Genomic DNA, 19,473 nt, shown 5'->3' with positions numbered 1-19,473 from the left:
ATATTTTCTTCATATCCTTGTTCATTTCTCTTCTGAAATATTATTTGTGTATATGTGTGTACAGATTCATTTGTATCCTGTTTATCAGAATTGGATTTAAGCTGGAATCCTCAAATCTCTCCTAATCAATTAAATTATTTATTATCTATGAATTGTTTAAAAGCTTTAAAATGTTTACGTTTAAGAGGATGTTCTACATTTCAAAGCATTTCAACAAATAAACAATGCCCAATAAATCTTCCTGTTAGTACACTGGAAGTATCATCTTTAAGTTGGTTAAATAATAATTCATCTGAAGTGTTTATGAAAAATTTGGAAAAATTTAATACTTTCAAGGAATCCTCGTTTGGTGATCAATTATTGAATTCAATTTGTTCAGCATTAATTAAAGTAATATTTGTTTTCTGTGAATTAATACTTTGTTTATTTATTCTATTCATTGGATTTGAATAATAAATTGTTGATGTTTTTAGCCGTATTAACGCTGGTGAAACCTTATCTAGTAAAGTTGATTGGTTCTTCTGGAGATAGTCTCTATTTCTCAAGTCTCATAAATCCACTGCATGGGTGTGATTTTGTGGGAAATCGTTATCCCAGGTCTTGACACTCAGGATCGCACCATGAGCATGAATAAGTCTGCATATGTACTATGAGTTTACAAGTTTTCACTCATGCATTCAGTATCATATATGTAAGTATATTTACCCACTTGATAGGGTAGATGATCACATGTCCCGTAGAACGTATTTGCTACCATAGACTGTCTCTTACGCATTACATGCGTATTGCTGATGCAAAGATTTTCACTCTCGCACTTCGTGACATACATATAAGCATGAGCGCTCTTTCAGGGGAGGTTGGTGATTATCTCTTCCTAGTATTTACTTTCATATCATGGGGCAGACAGATTCTAGCTAACGTTCCTTTGTGATGGCCCACGCACCCACCCTTTGCACATACCTATATGCACAAACCATACTAGCCGAGACTCATACGCTTCATGTCCATAAGCATACACATCAGGTGGTCCACTAGATTTTGAGAGGGTCTTGAGAATAGATCTCAGGTTAATCCGATTTACACCAGAATGATGAATTATTCCTATCTTCACCGATCGCCAAAGTTAACTAGCAAGGTTGCCCCTGCTATCCAGCAGCTTTACAAGAAGGTCGGATTTCTTTGCTGGATTGTTTAAATGGCATCTAGAAATCCTGTCCACTTATTGATTATTTTTCTTTTCGTAGATTTGAATTTCCATTGTTATTTTGGCTCAGTGATGCTTTCTTTGTATTTATATAGTTAGTTATGCGCCTGTTTTTTGATATTATCACTATGCATCTAGAGACGTTCGACACTCATAACCTATTGATGTAAAATGTTTAGGTAATCAAGATTTTTGTCATCGTCTATTGTTTCATTCAATACGTCTTCTAATAGAAGAGAAGTTAAGGAAGATACATTTATTTTTATTCATCAATTCAATTACAAGGTATAGATTTATGTACTTTTCTATTAGTCACTCTGAATTCTGGGACTAGTGATGCTACCCGTCTCTCAAAACCGATGTGGGTCAAGTTTGAACCTGTTACTAATAGTCAAAACCCCTAACCACCGAATTATCATTGAGCACTAGTTCTCTTAAGATTATCTTACTGATGAGTGCCAGGTAACAAGAAACGTATGTTCAGAGTTTCTTACTGACTACCTTTCGGTGCCTAACATGCTAACGGAGTGATACGATTACATCTTAAATGAATAGATTGGATTTAAATACATCGGCTTAACATTTTATTCAGTTATATAGTCTTTGAACTAGGCCCATTGCGAGACTATAATTTATGGACGACCTTTGAACGAATTTTAGGTGACCTCGGGAAAAATTAGCCAATCGGAAAACAGCTAATATAGTGTAAAAATATATTGTACAAAACCAAAGAATTAAAGTGAATACACTTCTTTTACATGGTTCAAAAATTTGTCAAGGTTAGAAAGGGGTTCAGAGGCTCTAAAATCGTAATACATACGGTAGAAAAAGTCATCCATAAAGCTCCATAATAGTCGGCCTCTGGAGCCATGATAAGGTCGCGAAATCTCTTTCAGTCTCGACCATATAGCCTAGATATCGTTTGTGTGCACTTCGTTTGTTGAGTCCACAAAATGCCACTTGTGGATAACGACGCGATGCACATAACCAAGTCTATATAGGCATCTGTACGCTCTCCATTCCTCCGTATATATTGTAGTACCCGGCTGCAGCCAGTGTTACTGGTGCTTTTATTATCCAGTTCGCAACAATTGTCATAATCTACCTTAGTCTCAATCTGGATCGAGCTAAAGAATCTTATTCTAACAAACTTCTTCCTCCAACACATATTACTTTAAAAGACAATATCCCGGTAGTCTGCACAAGGTCTACAAGTCATTTGACTACCACAATCACAAATAAAGGAGCTTCTTAATAGACTCATTTATAGCCGCTCAATTATCACGTTTTGTCTAAAATCCGCTGTGAACCGATTTCACGTGAGCATCAGGTGCTAAAGTTGTCGCTATGACCTTGAAATCCTTCAAACACTTCTGATTGGCTCGTCCATTAATTATAGTCTCGTCGTTGCCTAATCAAAATATTTTCTATACTCAGTTAAAATACATCTTTCTTTTGATATTTATCCAACAGGGAAATATTCGCTTACAAATATTGGACATGGGTCATTGTCAACTAACTTATCATTGTTTAACTAGTTTGAAAAGGTTCGTTTATCAACAATATCGTTTCTAATCTTTCATTTATGTATATAGAAATTTATTAAGCTGACTGTTGTTTTTGTGTTGTTGTTGTTGTTGTGTAAAGCTGTTGTTATTCTGTGTATAGGCATAATAGGATGAATATCTGTCTCCTCTATTCATTCACGTTTTTTTATCTAAATTCCAACCAATTGAAATTAACAGCGGAGATAAAACAAATAGACTACTGGATTAATTTAACTAGTTTTCTTCGCAAAATTTTTTAATGAATAAATTAAATTAACTGAAATCATGAACTGATTGATGTTAGACCACCATTGAAAACCTAGAAGCACTGGACTGCCGTTTCGTCATACTGTGGGACTCCTCAGTAATGCGCATCCACGATCCCACTCGCGGGATTTGAACCCAGGGTCTTCAGTCTCGCGCGTGAACGCTTGACCTCTAGACCACTGAGCGGGCATTCAACGGTATTAATGTCTAACTTTAACCAATCCACGAAATTGCGCGACCACCTACCATTGTACTGAGGTAGATACCTGTCTCTACCCGACACGGAATGGCTCTACTGGTCACGGTTTCTCACTAGAACTCCGAGAATTCACTCACGAAGCTAATCACTAGTGAGCACATGGTAATTATCAGTATAGGGTTGCGGAGATTATATTATTCAGTTCTTTAGTATTCCTGCATCATGATACTTCGTTTGAATCAGAACAGTAATTGGAAGGTAACAATGTACATCTTAGTAAAAGTGAATAAGAAAGTTAGTGATAAAAATATTAGAGAATTTACTTTAGAATCTTCTAGCATCTCGGTCCATCCTGTAGCACTGATCAGTAGAAAAGTGGACTGATCAACTTAAGGATGGACTATTCAAGACTCTATTCTGTTTACACTGATTAGTGAATTAAGCTCATTTTATTGCTGGACCTACTTTTTCTCCCTGTTCTGTTAATCCATTTGAATGTTGGTAGGTTTGTTCTGAATAAAACAATTGTTTTGGTATGCAGATTTTTCTTATATTGAACAAGACATTATTGATAAAACTATATTTCTCTGTGACAATGATGGTCTCTCTTAACATTGATATGTTTTTCAAGTGAGGCACCAATAATAGAAAATCCACTATTGACATTCATTTCCATCAGCTACAAATATCGGCCACTTTTTTTGTTAGAAAAAAAATGTAAAACTTGATTTGTGTTATATCTTACTGAATTGAATTGGTCCACCAAGGAGTTCTAATATTGCTACCTTTGCTTCTGTTTACACAGTCGGACTACATCTCAGACCTCATTCAAATGATGATGTTAGTCACTACTGAAAGCTCATTACAAGAATATTAGCATTTAATTTCTAAATTATATTATTAAATTATTTTTATCATTATTGTGATGATTTATAATAGTTGGTAAATAACTGAGTTTGTTTGCATTTTTGCATTATTTGTTAAGAAGTTACCATTACCCTGCATTTGTATCCATTGCTCAAGGAGTGAGAAAAAAAAACATCACAGCTAGTGTTTTTATTCTGTTACTTTTTTTCTATCTCTTCTAGTTTGTTTGGAACACCTGGAATATCTATAACCACGCTAATAATTGATCATAATCCAATGTTAAGAAATGTAGTTGTTTCAAATAATTGTCCTTTTCCATCATGGATTCAAATACTTCAGGCTATTGCTCAACCGGCTTCAGCAGTAGTTAGTTTAACAATTGATTTACCTGAAAGTAAGTTTTACATTTTCATGCTGAATAATCAGTTAGTATTAAGTTTATCGAATCGTCCAAGACACGCAATTGAGATACGCGCAAAATCGAAGTTCATAAAACAACAATTTGTCTAAAATAGCAGTTGTTTATTGAGTAATATACAAAATTTAGTTACAAACCTGGATTTGTGAGGTGTCTGTGGCGTTTAACGTGTCCTTTGCATGAAATAAAAAAGCCTTCCTGTAAGAGTATTATAAATAATAATTACAACATGCGATAGTGCAAAAGACAGCTAATAGTTATGTCTAAACTTGGTAACAGTTTATCAACAAGCGAAACCCAAACTAGGAGCAAAACAATATGGAAAATGTTGCGTTTAAACAAATTTACGCAATTGTGGATAACTGCTACAGTGATTGAGATAAATTAATTATAATGATAAATATAATAAACGTTATAAGTATATGTAAATATTTCGGGATATTACACAAACTTGCGTTACAACATAAGCTTAGAAATTGCTAACAATACAACTATTTACTGAATTTAAATAAGTAGTATAAAACAGTACGCAAAAGAATCGGAGTAAGGTGAATCAGAATAGAGAAGAAAAAAAAGACTTAACAATTAGTCATCTTATTTATTCATTCAGACTATAATTCCTACTTTCATCTCTGAAAATGTTTTATAAATTTGGTGATTTGTTTCATGTCCATTACACTGTTCTATCCTCAGTGATGTTTATAACTATCGCTAGTAAATGAAGTTGTCTGTATGTTTACGCTTCTTTCTTCTAACTAATTTTTATTCATTTTTTTCCTACTTCCCATAGTCCCTGATAATAATTCAGATGCTTTAACTGCTGCATTCAATTCAGTTGAAGCAAAACTACTACCAACTATATCATCGACACCTTTACAAGAATTAGTTATTATTTATAATGAAGTAAGAATCAATGATGATTGGACTGTTGAGAATTTTTCTAATCATAATAATAAGTCAATGAAATCCCGTTTCCTTTTTATGTTATCCAATTTGTTCACTAAACGTTTTGGTAAAATGATAAAAATTACGAAAAAAAAATTTTGTGTTACATTTAGCATTTTGTGATTTTTTTTATTATTATTTTTTTAATTTTTTTAATTTTCTAGTCTTTTCATGAATTATCTAAAATACTGTTTTATTTACATTATTATTCGGATGAATATATGGTTGCCTAGGTAACATATATGACTATTATTATTATTGCTTTATTGTTTTGAGATTTTGAGTCTTTTCATTCATCATTGAAAAAAAGTCACTTGATAATAAAAACAGTGTCAAGTTTAAAATAATGGGCTTATTTACCAATGGTCATCTTTCGAACTTTTATCGTTACGAGAAAATCATTATGAATGTAGCCTACTAAGTCTAACTATTGACAGTTCGCAGTAGTTCTATCCGAGCTACGGATGTAAGCTTAGCTATATAAATATAACGATGGCCCGATCGCGTTCTTAGTGTCGATTGGTAGTGTAGTGATGAAGAACACGAGTGGGGACAATCGAATGTATTTGGGCACAAAATTATTGAATATCTCACTAAAATTTGAGAACCATATTGTAAGTAGTTAATTTGCAAAATATTAATCCATCGACTGTTCCTTTGGCAAATATCAGTCGATTGTCTCAGATTTCATTGTTCATGCATTTTTATATCAATTGCGTTCCGTTCCCCGTTCTTTCCTTCTTGATCTACTGAAATACATTCTATGCCTGACCACCGTTCTACACCACTTATGTGGGTATAAGTAACTACCTCCACAATAGGAACTCCCTTATTAAAGATATCTTGTAGTAAAGGTTCCTAGCCATACCTTCAGTCGGTTGCTGATGTCCTATTACCAAATAGCATAGTTTTTCTCTAAATAGAAATTTCAGAATCGTCGATAAACCTGTCTACTGACTCTAAACAAGCATGAGGTTTTACAATTTAACCAATCGTGGTACAAGTTTAGGACTTGTGGTGATATGGTTTCATATAAATCCCGGTGTTTATGATCCCTTCAGTATGGTTGCTACGGTAGAGCTAGACTACTGGTGGCTTTGAGATCAACCTTCCGAACAACAACAGATCAGGATGCAGTATTTGTAAGGACGTATATGCGTTACGATAAAGCGGTAAAGTCACAAGGGATGTTGAGTTTTAATTTTATTGCCGTGGACGTTGCGCTATCAAACTAACATTATCTCCAGATCCACCGTTCTCTTCACCTCATTTCTTGAACGCAGAGATAAGGTGGCTTTTATCAACCATCCGGAATTCTATGGGTGATTTACGACCGAATCTGATTTGATCAAAATGTGAAATGCCTTGTAGATGGTTATGATTAATTCCTCATTAGAAATCGTAAGTAAATCCAGAATATTCTGCCTGCGATTTATTGGTTGGTTCGATTTGGTCCAGGACTCAATATAGTTTTCTACTTCAAATTTAAGTTCATAATGTTGAACTGCATCGTAACTAATCAGATGTGTGTGGTTGTGTAATGATAAGATTGCTCTGCATGGTAAAATGTTTGTGAGTTGACTGTTATGATTCGCCACGTTCTGAGTGTCATTGGTAGTTTAATAATTGATCCAAATCTCGTGTTGATTTCTCACCATATACTCACATTTTATTCTGGGTTTTAAGTTGGTTTCACTACTGAACGTTGTTACTGGAGGTTGGGATATTGTTGATAGATGTTATGATTAATTACACCATTCTTCGGAACGCTTTCTACGTCTGTGCTTTACATTATGTAGGTAATGTTACTAATCGGTTTGTATTGTGTTATAGTGGTTTCAGTCCAAGTGAACATCTAAATTACTGTAAGGAATATAACTAAGGAAGCTGGATAATGTTTAATACCGACGGTCTTGAATAAGTCAACTAGAATTCAGATCACACCCTTTGGTTGGGAGTGAGCGTAGAAGAATGCTATCCGGTTGCAAAAAACAGTTCTGGTCATGCACTTAACCGCATCAAATACTTTATCACAAGGTTTGTTTCAGAAGTAGGAACTTCTCGTTTTCATGTCATATTCACTGCTAGGTTTCGTAGTAAAAAAATTAATTTTTACGTAGCTCATAATAATAGGTGAGAGTGTCTAACGATTGAGTTGGATGAGTTATTCTACGGATTACAGAATACCACTAAATGCCCACTATGTTAGGACACAGTAAGTTACTGAACTAAGTACTGTGCTTCATCTTATTGAGAAACAACAAATAACTTTGGATATCTGATGTACATCCAGATTACAGAATAGCTTCACCTGCGAATGAGCGTCATAATTGTCAATATCATGAAGTTTTTAATGATTTCCATCATAAACGTATTCTGGATCTGCTAACGTACTGTTAGTGACTGATAATATTGAATTCATGTTGGTTGAGCGGACGGCTTTTTTAGTGTCCAATACATTTGTGTCGAGCATTTATAAACTGACTGATTTTTTGCGCTCACGTTTTGCTATTGCGGCAGGGATAATGTCGAATGTACGGTGAATAAGACGTTGAAGTAAACTGTTGTAGTCAATTCGGTAGTTAGTTGATTGCGTTCTGTGCAATCTGAGTGGGTACGTTAACATCAGGGAACTAGGAATACTGGGGACTTCTACAATGTTGCTGCAGCCAGACATTGTTGGATCCAATGTAAAATATACGCAATATGCCTGTAACATGCGTTCTCTGCCTCGCGTAATCCAGGATTGTCTACAGTCTCTCATAAAAGTGATATTTATCAGCCTTCTGCCGCTATTTTTAGTGGGTTGAGGTCATCTTGTGCGTTTTTGTGTCGTGTGGGATCTGCAGTCCATGTTTGAAGTTCTGAGTCAGGAAAAATATCCAGCGAAAGTATGAATTTATTTATTTTTATTGTTTTTGTTTAGACATTTTTAGTTAACATCGTGCTAACATTGTTTTATCAGTTAATGAACTTGCTTTAACTGTTGAATGAACGAATTTCTGTGCTATTTTTCGCTCATAATTTCTGGTTACACAGTTAGTGTGTAGAACTATGGTCTAATGCGATATTAGTACTGCTCTAATAAAAGACGTATTCCGAAAATTATAGATTTGTCATGATATAACTGCCTAATCTATAAAATCTTACGTAGAAGTCACATCATCGTCTACAATAACCCATTGCATCGTACCAATCATCAACATATGATAGAAAAGAAACTTAGACTAGAAATAGAACAATATGTTTAATATGAATAAGAGATATATGACAACACTCAAGAGTGACCACGATAGCGAGGCCAAGCCATGCCATTCGACCAACTCCATTTAGTTGAATTTATTCTCCTCGCCTTCTCCATCGTTGGGTTTTGTCTCTGCGTTAAGTGTTGAATATCTTTTTTCCCAGTTGTCTCGATTTCAGCTTTGAAGATTTTGTGGTTAGGGTCTAATGCCACTACAAATGATAGTTAATAACATGGTATTCCATATCCTGTTAGGAAGTTGTTATTTCAACCGCCACATTCTGTTGTAGATATCCTCATTATATCCCCCAAATTTTTCACATTACATGGACTTCAATTACAATCTCTTTGATCATGTAGTAACTTCATTATGTGGTCAAAAGTGTTTCTGTAACTTCCAATGACATTGGCAAGAATCTTCAGAAGGAATGCCAAAATGTGTTGCAAAGGTATGTCACGAGATCCATGGTAGAACGACTACTCACTCAGCTTTTAGCATCATTGTATTCCGACTAGTATTCATCTTATGAATTACCTAAGAACCTAAGCTAGATATAAACAGGTATATTTTGCTAAACATTCCTTATGTTAGAGAGGAATTCCGTTAGAAATGTTTTCATCATCCAACAAACTAGAATATTTATCTTTGAACTTTCTTTAATAGCTTAAAAAGCTGACGACCAACAAATACAAATCTCTGTGTAAGACATACCTCTTTTTAAAGATTTTCGATACCTTTATGTAAGCATTGGATATTGAATACTTACAACCTTGGAAATCATAGCAACAAAATGTGATCTTTTAAATTTCAATCAAATGGCTGGAGATGAGGAGGAGAGTTCACAGGTAGAACATTCCTCATATAGTTGTAAAATTAACTTTGCTAGCTAACTGTCATAGTAGTCTGTTGTTATCCATCTCTATAATTGTCCAATTTTTGGTCATCCATTTTTGGGATTAATTAAATTCTTTTTCAATACATTTTCAGATTATATTCGATGAGATACAATTATATGCTTTTTTTGTTAAACTATAGTGTCTCTATAGTGATTCGTTCTCAGAAATCATTTTTTACGTCGAGCGTTGTCTTTTAACCACATTATGTTTAAAAGTATGCAACTTCAAATACAATGTATTCGATGTATTACAGAATCTCCCTAGTTTGGGAAAATTTTGTGTCAATCCTTCAAGTTCGATGATGTACCTTCAAACCTTCGAGATTTCTCTAGATCTGTACAAATGTTTGGATTTTTGTTCAGTTTCTTCAAAATTTCCCTCGAATGTTCTATAGCGAGTTTCCAAAGACAGAGGAAAATCTCCCCATTTTGGGGAGATTGGGCATACACTTTTACTAGATTAACAACAAAAATAGAGTAGTAAAATGTCAGTTAAATAGTTAAGCTTTATCATCGTTTCAAACTCTTTTTTCACCAAACGACTTGTTTAAAAAATTATTACTTTTATATTGCTGGACATTATGATGAGATAAAGAATAAGAGAAAAAATGTGATCAGAAGTAAGTTAACAAAACAATTAAACAAAATTCGGATGATAATGAAGACAGGTGTTCACGTTAGACAGACAAGAAAAAAAAGATGGTTGACACTATTTCTGACAGTAGTGTACAAGTTGAAGTGGGGACTTAATACTATTCAGTGAAGTCTTATAATGTTACCTGCTGTCCCAGATAGTGTAGAGTTCGTATATTACACACAATCGTTTGCTAATTGCTTGGAGCTTTCTACTGACAAGACTGATAAAGTAAGCTGGGAAGGCGTTTAACATGGGATAGATACTTAGTGAGAAAAGGTGGTTTTTTACTAGGGTAAACACGTAGGTGAATAGGAGTTAGGGTTAGAATCCATAGTAAATCGAAGGACAAGGATCTTGCTTTACTAGCAACAGAGGATCTGATTATCGCTTAGCTTGTATTTGTTACTGATATCATGTCATATTAGGGCCAGTTTGTACTTTGTAGGGTCGATGGTTTGTATTCTCTAAAAACTAGTCATATGTTATTTGACTCAATAGGTCGTTTATGTTTGCTCATAAAAACGGGAACACAATCGTCAAGCTAAGTAGAACGCATTCGGGGTGAAAACAACATTTCAGTAGCCATGAAATTGTTCCCACCCACGGTATGTCATTTACAAAGCCGCCGACAAATTATGAGCAAGTGAAGGGAATTCACAGTAATGGAAAAAATTATTTTAAGCTTTATACGGTCACAGATGCATCTGGCTTGATGTAGCTATATATTCATGCTTTTTAATTAGTACTTTTTGAAACAGCAGCAAATTCACCAGCAAAATCAATCAAACCACACGTGATGGGGAAGCTATGGAAGAGACGCAAACGTTTACGTTACCTGAGCAGCAGTTTTGATGGTCAGTTAGGATCTGATGCAAATGTTAAGACAAGAATTGACAAATCAAGGACAGCACTCCTACAATTGGTGATCATCTGCAACTCAAAACAACTGTCTACCAGCGCCAAAGTCGAAATCTTCAACACGAACGTCAAGACAGTTCTACTTTACGGAACTGAAAATAAAACCGCTAAATCCACCATCAAAAAGTGCAGGTATTTATAAAAAATTGTCTTTGCAAGATAGTGAATGTCCATTGGCTCGATACCATCAGCAATAGCCTACTGTTACAGGAAAGCAAATCAGCTTCCACTTGACGAGGAAATTAGGAAGATACGCTGGAGGCGGATAGGACATACATTGCGAAAATCATCAAACTTCACCACGAGGCAAGCGCTTTTTGGGATCCTAAAGGAGAAATGAGAAGAGAAAGACCAGGGGGCACATTTCGTTGGAAATTGCAAGCAGACATGAAAAGGATGAATAGAAACTGGAAATGACTGGAATGGATTACCCAGGACAGAGTTGAATGGAGAATGCTGGTGGTCGGCCTATACACCTCCATGGTGGATTACAGGCGTAGGTAAGTTAATGATCGAAGGCAAGGTGTCAATTAAGTCGAATCAAATTCAGATGAAAAAAATATGAGAATTCTGTTTTATCAAGATTTTCTTTTATATGAGTGAGAAACCTTCCATATAAGTAAATAGTTACTTCTCAATAAACTGAGTTACTTCCATTAAGTGTATGAAAACAAAATTAAGGGATGTCAAATTAGTCAATAAGAGATGTTTTTGTGGTTTAGGAGCAGTACGTACTGAAAAATGCAGCGAGTTCTTTTGAAATAATCAGCTTTAATTGGTAAACTGACTCTTTAGAAATATTCCCTAAGCAACTTTTCTATTAGAAGTTGAAGTATAGAATGTCAGAAGACGTACCAAATATTCAAATGCTGGGAAATATCAATTTCCTTATACCAAATAACTAATTAGTCTGTTTTGAAGAAAATTCAGGTAGAAAAATGCTTTGGTTTAAAAAAGTCAAACACTTATGATTGTTGGTAAAGCTAACGTTTCTCGTTTTGTGTAATGTAGTAAGTGATAAAATACCTGCCTGACATCCTAAAAATGATAAAATTTGATAGTCAATGACACACCATCTGCAATTCATTCTGCTAATAATGTTAACATTTTCTTACTTCTCTGGATTTCTGTATTAAGTTGTTTAAGGGTGAAATGCTATAATCTGATACGTTTTATTTGTGATGTTCTGATGTAACCTGTTACTAATCTATAAATAGCAGTTATGAAGTATAATGAGAAAATATGCTAATGTGTTTTGTCTCAATTCAAAATAATAAATTTTCAGTTCAGGTATTCTGGAAAAACATTTGTGTAATATAATAATAGTAATTATACATTCCGAAGCTAATAATTACAGAATTCATGCCAGCTTATAGGCATGAGCAGATTGATACAGATAGTAATGTTAAATGTAGATGACATATGACGTGCTTGATTGTTTGAAGCTTTCTAGGTCAAAAATTGTTTCGGAAGCACATTTTTCTACATGTATGGCATTAATAAAAGGCGTCCGCCGGTAACTTTTAATTCTGTTTAAGTGAAATTCTGTTGATGTATGAATAGTTTATTTAAGGCTATGTCTTGCGCCATAATAAAGTGTTTATAACCATATACAACCAGAGAAAATACAACGGAAATAGAGAGCAAGGAACAACAAACGCAATGATCATTACAATACATCAGTTAGATCTATCATAATAATTGTGCTAGGTTATTTTATGATGTACTGTCCAGGTTAGACATTATTCAAGTTAGTCAGTGCCACCATGGTTGGTGTTAGTATTAAGTAACAGAAGGTTAGGTGGTTTGCTTAGAGGTCTCGGTAATAAAAACAGTTAAATATTTAAAGTTCCTATAATTGTACCTGTGGAGTTGGATATAATTATGGGTGTAAGAAAATTTAAGGCGTTTTCAAGGGAGAAGCAAGCATTGATTTAGCAAACGAAGGATGAGAGTGATTTCATTTTACTTCCAAATTGTGGAAAATTACATAAGTCTGAAAACATTCACTGACAAAGTAATTCATATGAAGAGAGGATTTAGAAGACATTGTTACACTATGCACAAAGATTTACGAATGCTGTAACTAAGGTTTTTTACATATTGAATTGCTTCATTGGGTATAAAAGATAGTTTATTAAGTATTCTGAAGAAAAGGATTGGATTTGGTTCGAGTCTCTTCTTTCGTTAAGAGTCATGTTCAAATTTATTGCATATGGACTCATAATTTAAGGTAAAGTCAGTCAGAGGTTTCAAAGTGTAAGTCGTCTTTGACAGTACTAACAATAAACGCGCAGTATTGGAGAAATGATTGAACACATACTTTGTACATTAAAATATGTGACTCTCTGTTATAGGGGTTACAAACTATGCAAATCAGAGGGTATTAAGACCTGGAGGTCTGTTTCGAGACTTGTTCTGAGAAGGATAAATTGTAGGATTACCTGAATCCTAAGTTCATTACTGAATGTGACTTTGCATAACACCTTACCATTTATGGTAAGATCCATGTTGAGTGAAGTATTGCTAAAGCAGATCCATCCACATTTATCCATGTCAAGCTCCAACTGCCATTTTAAGCACCACTTGGCTACCTTGTTGAGCTTCATATTGATGTACTTTCGCATGTTCTTCAGCTCTTGAGGAAAAAGTGAATAGACTACTTTACGGTCATCTGCATATTGAAGAGGCTTACCCATACAGAAACTATCGCAAATATCATTTACATAAATTAAAACTAGCAAAGGGTCTAAGACCACCTTCTATTACACCACTTTTGAATGGGACAGCATCCGAAAAGGCGTTAATTTAGACTATTTGATGTCGGTGGCTGGAGATAGAATTAAACCAAGCAAGCAGGAAATTATCAGCCTCGTAAGATGCGAGTTTGCCTATAAGAAGCTGGTGGTTAACCATGTCAAAATCTTTAGAAATGTCAAAGTTAAGCAGTAAGACTATATATCCCCGGTTACATTAAGTAATGACCAAATTGAAGAAATCAAATATATCTCCTCGTTTGTCTATTAATTGTTGTAAGTGAGAGCCTAAAGCTATTCTTAAGGATAATTTCTTAAAAGGTTATTTCGGGTGTATTACCTATCTCGCTTTTTGGACTAGATCTGTCTTTCAGTTATCAATTTTGGTCTCATAGTATCTGTAGTGGTATTGAACCTCTCAATTAGACATGTTTTCCTGTGTCATGTAAGAAGTTTGATTCTACCATGAAATCTTTATCGTCTTAAAAATGTTTTCTTTGTGGAGGCAAAAGTTCTATCATTGATAACATTTTATATCATTCATCTACTAGTCAGACAACTGGATTGAATATTCCCTTAAACCATAGAACAGAAGCAAGCTATTAAAAAAACATTCAAAATGCTAGTAATAAGTAAGTATATGTTTTTGTTTGGGCAAATGTTTTGTCTTTAAGTAATTTTTCAACCAGCTGGTTCTATTTTAAATTGCTTAATTAAAATTATAGCTAAGAATTTCTCTTTCATCGTGTTTTTAAAAGCTGAAGAACACTCATCTTAACGTTAATGCATGATTAGAAATCTCTTGTTATGAACAGTTGGGGTTATTTATTGTGGAAGGCGTTCAGGATTTACTTAAACTGATGTACTTATTCATGTATGATATAATTTACTTCATGTTCATTTACAGACTCCAGATGATACAGATGCAGTGGTTAATCAGCAAGTTATTAACAAAGAACTAGTTACGTTGCCAGAAAATATAGCTAGCAAGATGCAAAGTGAAATGCCATTACTGAATGAATCTATTGGTCGAACATCACCTTCACAAACGAAAGAAAAGTTTGAAAAATACACATCGGATCATAGAATTATGCGTCGGATTGTAGCTGAAGATCCTAACTATAATTTAACTATTGTACCACCGTTAGTTGATTTGTGCTTAAAACATTGCACAGAAAATTTTGAATGTATGTTATAGCCATTTTATGATGTTTGAGAACTTTATTTCACTACTGATAATGTTTAAAGTAATATATTTCTAAATTGAAAAATAAAGGACATCCAAAATGAAATAGTTTGATCAAACCTCAGCAACTAAATGGAAGAGTGAGTTACTGGGGCTGAAGTTGTAATGTTTTCTGGTAACACAGTAAAACAGGACTGAGAAAAGACTAAAAACCAAGTAGTTAGCAGCAACAAGTGGAATCACCAAGTTATTATTCATTCCCTCTACTTAAGCGTTCGCGCGCGAGACGGATGGGTCCTGGGTTCGAATCTCGCAGGCGGAATTGTGGATACGCTGAGTCCCATACTAGAACGAAACGGCCATCTAGTGCTTCCAGGTTTTCCATTAGAAAGTCGTTTCATCCTAGTATGAGTCTCCTTAGTAGTGCACATCCAAAATGTCACCCAGCGTGATTCGAACCCAGAATCTATTAGTCTCGCACGTGAACGCTTAACCCCTTGACCACTGAGCCGGTACCCGACGGTATTATTGTTTAACTTCAACCAATCCACGAAATGGCGCCACGTCAATTAGTTTTTCATCACCGCTCTACACTAATATATATGTATGACTTACAACAATGAAATAGTACTCATCGAATAGATACGTTACGTAGTAATTATATAACGACATCTCGATTATAAACTAACACTGAGTAATTTGAAGGAAGAGGATCTATAATAATCAAAGTAATTATTCGAGAATCAATTAGTTGCTACGTTGCATAATAGATAAAAAAGAGAATAAGGAACTAACAAAATATTTTGATGAATAATCAGTAGTATAGTAGTTATGTAAGGATCAAGAGACGAATGTTGAGAAAAAGCAAGATACAAAAAAAAGTGGAAAAAATACGAAAATAGTTTGTCAAAGTTTTGCTACAAACTTCCCTATATCAATGGTTAAGGTAGCGAGAATGGCTGTACAAACTTCTTTTGGATGCAAAGGTTTTGTTTGTGAAAATGGATTCCTATAGTTTTAGTAATGTACAAAAGGCAAACTCCTAAATCTTCTTTATTTATCAAATGTAAAAGATGAGAATTTCCACTATATTCTATATTCATTCATTTGGTGATAGAATCTTAAACTTATATTTTGTGCTAGTCGCTTAAATAGTCAGTTCGTCCTGGTAGGAAACTTCACAGCAATGGGAACTCGTGAACCCACAGGTCTCATACCTGACACTTAACCATTAGACAAATCAAGTGACAGTTTACTGGTACAATTCCAATGAATTCGCGATATAGCACAACTATCATCCATCGTACACGTTTGGGCTCTATCTATCACGGATTTTTACTAGAACTTCAGGAACATCTTAAAGTAATTCGAGTTATGTTGAAAATAAGCTGAACCTAAGAATTGTACTATTAGAAATTAATCCAGTGGTTAAAATGGTTAGGCACTTACCGTCTGACATAAAGATCGTAAATTCAATTTTTGGTGTAGTTGTGCATTATTGAAGAGTTTTACATTAGGACGAAACATTATTCAGTCCTCTTCGATTTTTAATAATAATACCCCGATTGAGATCAATCTAAGGTCATTACTATCTATAAAATGAATCAACTTTCAAGGAAACCTCTTTGATTATTCACTTAGTTACCCATTTACATTACTATGACTCCTTTAATTAAATTTTTATATTATTTCAAGATAATCCAATACCATTTATGTATATGAATGAAAAACAAAAACGTCGATTATTAGATGCTTTACCACCGAATTTATCATTAAAAGTAATATCACATATTATTGATGATAATGATCCATATTGGATACGTTGTTGCTATGCAAAATGGCCAATTATTGATATCACCCAATATGATGGATCATGGAAACGTGCATATTTTGAACGTTTATTAGAAGAAATTATTGAAACATTTATACCCGGTACAACATATACATCCCGTTTAGAGGAATGTGTTCATTATGCTGCACCATATATTCAACGTCTTATTATTCAACAACTTTTACCTCCATTAAAACAAAAAAATAAACAAACTAAATTGGTAAACAGTAGTTTTTTGTTTTGTTTTTTCTAATTTACACTTTAGATATAAGATGAAGTTAAGATGTTTTTTGAAAAAATAATTTTGATGAAGTTTTATTCTTTGCAGTTTGTGCTGTTGATGATGATGATGTTGTTCAGAAGAACGATGAAAGCTCCACGATCAAATTATTCAACTCAAAGAATAAAACTTCATCAAAAACATTCAACTGAGTAGATACTCGTAAGTTACTGGTATTTCATCACAGATGCCCTAGAAATATTGATCGCAACTGATGGGATTATCGGGTAAGTAATAGTGAGGTTAGACGTAGGGTATTAGGGAATGATGGTAAATCAGTTGATGAGGTTGTAAATCGTCATCGACTAAGATATTTGGGCCACGTGTTACGTATGCTTGAACACCGGTTACTACGACGCGCAATGCTGACTGGTGTTGGAGACGGTTGGAAGAATGTTAGGGGTGGCCAAACCACAACGTGGCATCAGTCTTTGAAGTCACTAACTTCTAGTCTTAGTCATGTCGTTAGATGGAGAATACTTGGTTGGGGTCCGCATGACTATCGTAACCAATGGTTGAAGACTGTGTGTGACATGGCTCAGAATCGACCACAATGCCGTGGGCGTATACACTTTTGTCTTCCTTTAAACAGTGAGATTAAAATCGCTTCATATTTTTTTCTACGAACTAAATCCTTCTTCCTGTACTATATCCTTATATGCAAGCTTTCCTTTATATATTAGCACCATTGAGGTGACTACTTCTATGAATCCGGTGTTCATGTTGTTGTGCTAATGTGGTGTGGCAACTTGGACTGATACATATATGTGCCTGGTCCTACGTTGTAACTGACTGAACATCTCAAAATATTTTATAATTACATTCAAGATTTCAATAAACTTTGATGAGATTGTGCTGTTTGAGTCAAATGGTTTTATTCTATAGCTTTCATTGTTGTTTTGGAGTTTATCATTATGGTCTACTCCAACTAAAATGTTTTGAAATAAATCACAATAAAATAACTTTATTTATTAATATGGGGTGTATTATGGAAGTTGTTAAACTTCATAGTTTACGTTATATACTAACCTTAATGGCGAGACTATAATTCACGGTCGAATCAATCAGGTATAAGATAACAGGTCTCGGATTTTGGCTCTAAATTCACTCACCCATTCAGCTAAATAGAGTATTGGCATTATAGCTGATATCAATTCGTGATGAAAATCCTAAATGTAATTCCTAACCATAATTCATAAATCGAATTCCTCATACTAATTTATAACCCACATTTCGTCCTAGTTCTTAGGTAGACACTCTCAAGGTCAATCTAGCTTCACTGAAAAGTTGTTCATAAATTATAGTCTCATCACTTTAATTAAACAACCATTGAGAACTGTAAAGGACAGTACAACTGTGTTTTTTTTTTGTACTACTAGCATGAAACTCCTCTAGAGTAAGGATCCACAACTTCATCGAAGATCTAATCAGAATTTTCAGTCACACAAGATGTATATCACCATTAGATCATTAATCTAATACATAATGATTTATCATTTTTAAATTATCTAACATAATCATTATAGATCTTCAATACTCTATACTTATCTTATCATGTAGGATGATGATTCCGGTACTGAAAGTGAATTAGAACAATCTCATATACCATTACAAATGGATCATTTAAATTTCAGTTTAATATTAGAAAAATTATTTAATTTAAATGAATTAAGTATAACTTATACAATAAAAGATTGTGGAATGAATTTTGAATGGTCATTATTTCAATTTACAATAAATGATTGTTTAAATTTATCAAAAGCAATACAACAACATTCACATTTAAAAATATTGAATCTTATCAAGTTAGTTTAGTTTTTCTAATTTATTATCTCATTTTGTTTTTTGTCTGAAATGGATCCAAGGTGACTCTACAACAATGTGCATTCACAATCCCTCATGCGGGACTCGAACCTTAGGACCTTCGGTTCTACATTTAACCTCTAATGCTTTCAGATTTTCAATAGTGGTTTAATATTGATCGATTCATGATCTTAATCAAACCTCTTACTTACACCTGTTCACTCCCAATGGAGTATAGGCCGTCGACCAGCATTGTCAAACCTACTCTATCTTGAGGCTACTTTTCTAGTTCTATACAATTGTTGTTCATTCTTCTCATGTCTGTCTCCATTTCTCGGCGCAGTGTGTTCTTTTGTTTTCCTCTTCTCCTTTGGCCTTGAGGATTCCATGTGAGGGCTTGCTTTGTGTTGCAATTGGATCAACAGTTGGATCCAACCAGCTATAACATTTCTCTAAAATCTTAAGAATCAGTCAA

The 19,473-nt window shown here is 34.2% G+C and overlaps 1 protein-coding gene across 2 annotated transcripts in view; it reads left to right on the top strand.

The window, feature by feature from the left end:
- TCTE1_1 (T-complex-associated testis-expressed protein 1) overlaps positions 1 to 19,473 on the top strand; it is a gene marked incomplete at its 5' end in the record, with an annotated part of 65,905 nt that overhangs the window by 30,833 nt on the left and 15,599 nt on the right. Inside the window, 9 exons of one of the 2 annotated variants that reach the window (XM_051214203.1) lie at positions 65 to 390; positions 2,678 to 2,751; positions 4,306 to 4,478; positions 5,293 to 5,680; positions 9,728 to 11,642; positions 14,657 to 14,772; positions 14,813 to 15,085; positions 16,780 to 17,135; positions 18,756 to 19,000. In XM_051214203.1, the coding sequence (XP_051072954.1) occupies positions 65 to 390; positions 2,678 to 2,751; positions 4,306 to 4,478; positions 5,293 to 5,570 (851 nt within the window). In that variant the 3' untranslated portion in view covers positions 5,571 to 5,680; positions 9,728 to 11,642; positions 14,657 to 14,772; ... (1 more) ...; positions 16,780 to 17,135; positions 18,756 to 19,000. Of the gene's footprint in view, positions 1 to 64; positions 391 to 2,677; positions 2,752 to 4,305; positions 4,479 to 5,292; positions 5,681 to 9,507; positions 9,538 to 9,727; positions 11,643 to 14,656; positions 14,773 to 14,805; positions 15,086 to 16,779; positions 17,136 to 18,755; positions 19,001 to 19,473 lie in introns of those variants that run through there. The other variant, XM_051214204.1, reaches the window with a different exon arrangement.

Source organism: Schistosoma haematobium, chromosome 1 (genome assembly GCF_000699445.3).
Source record: "Schistosoma haematobium chromosome 1, whole genome shotgun sequence".
NCBI classification, from domain to species: domain Eukaryota; kingdom Metazoa; phylum Platyhelminthes; class Trematoda; order Strigeidida; family Schistosomatidae; genus Schistosoma; species Schistosoma haematobium.
Note: the sequence above shows the minus strand (reverse complement) of the source record. Positions and strands in the feature narration are given on the sequence as shown.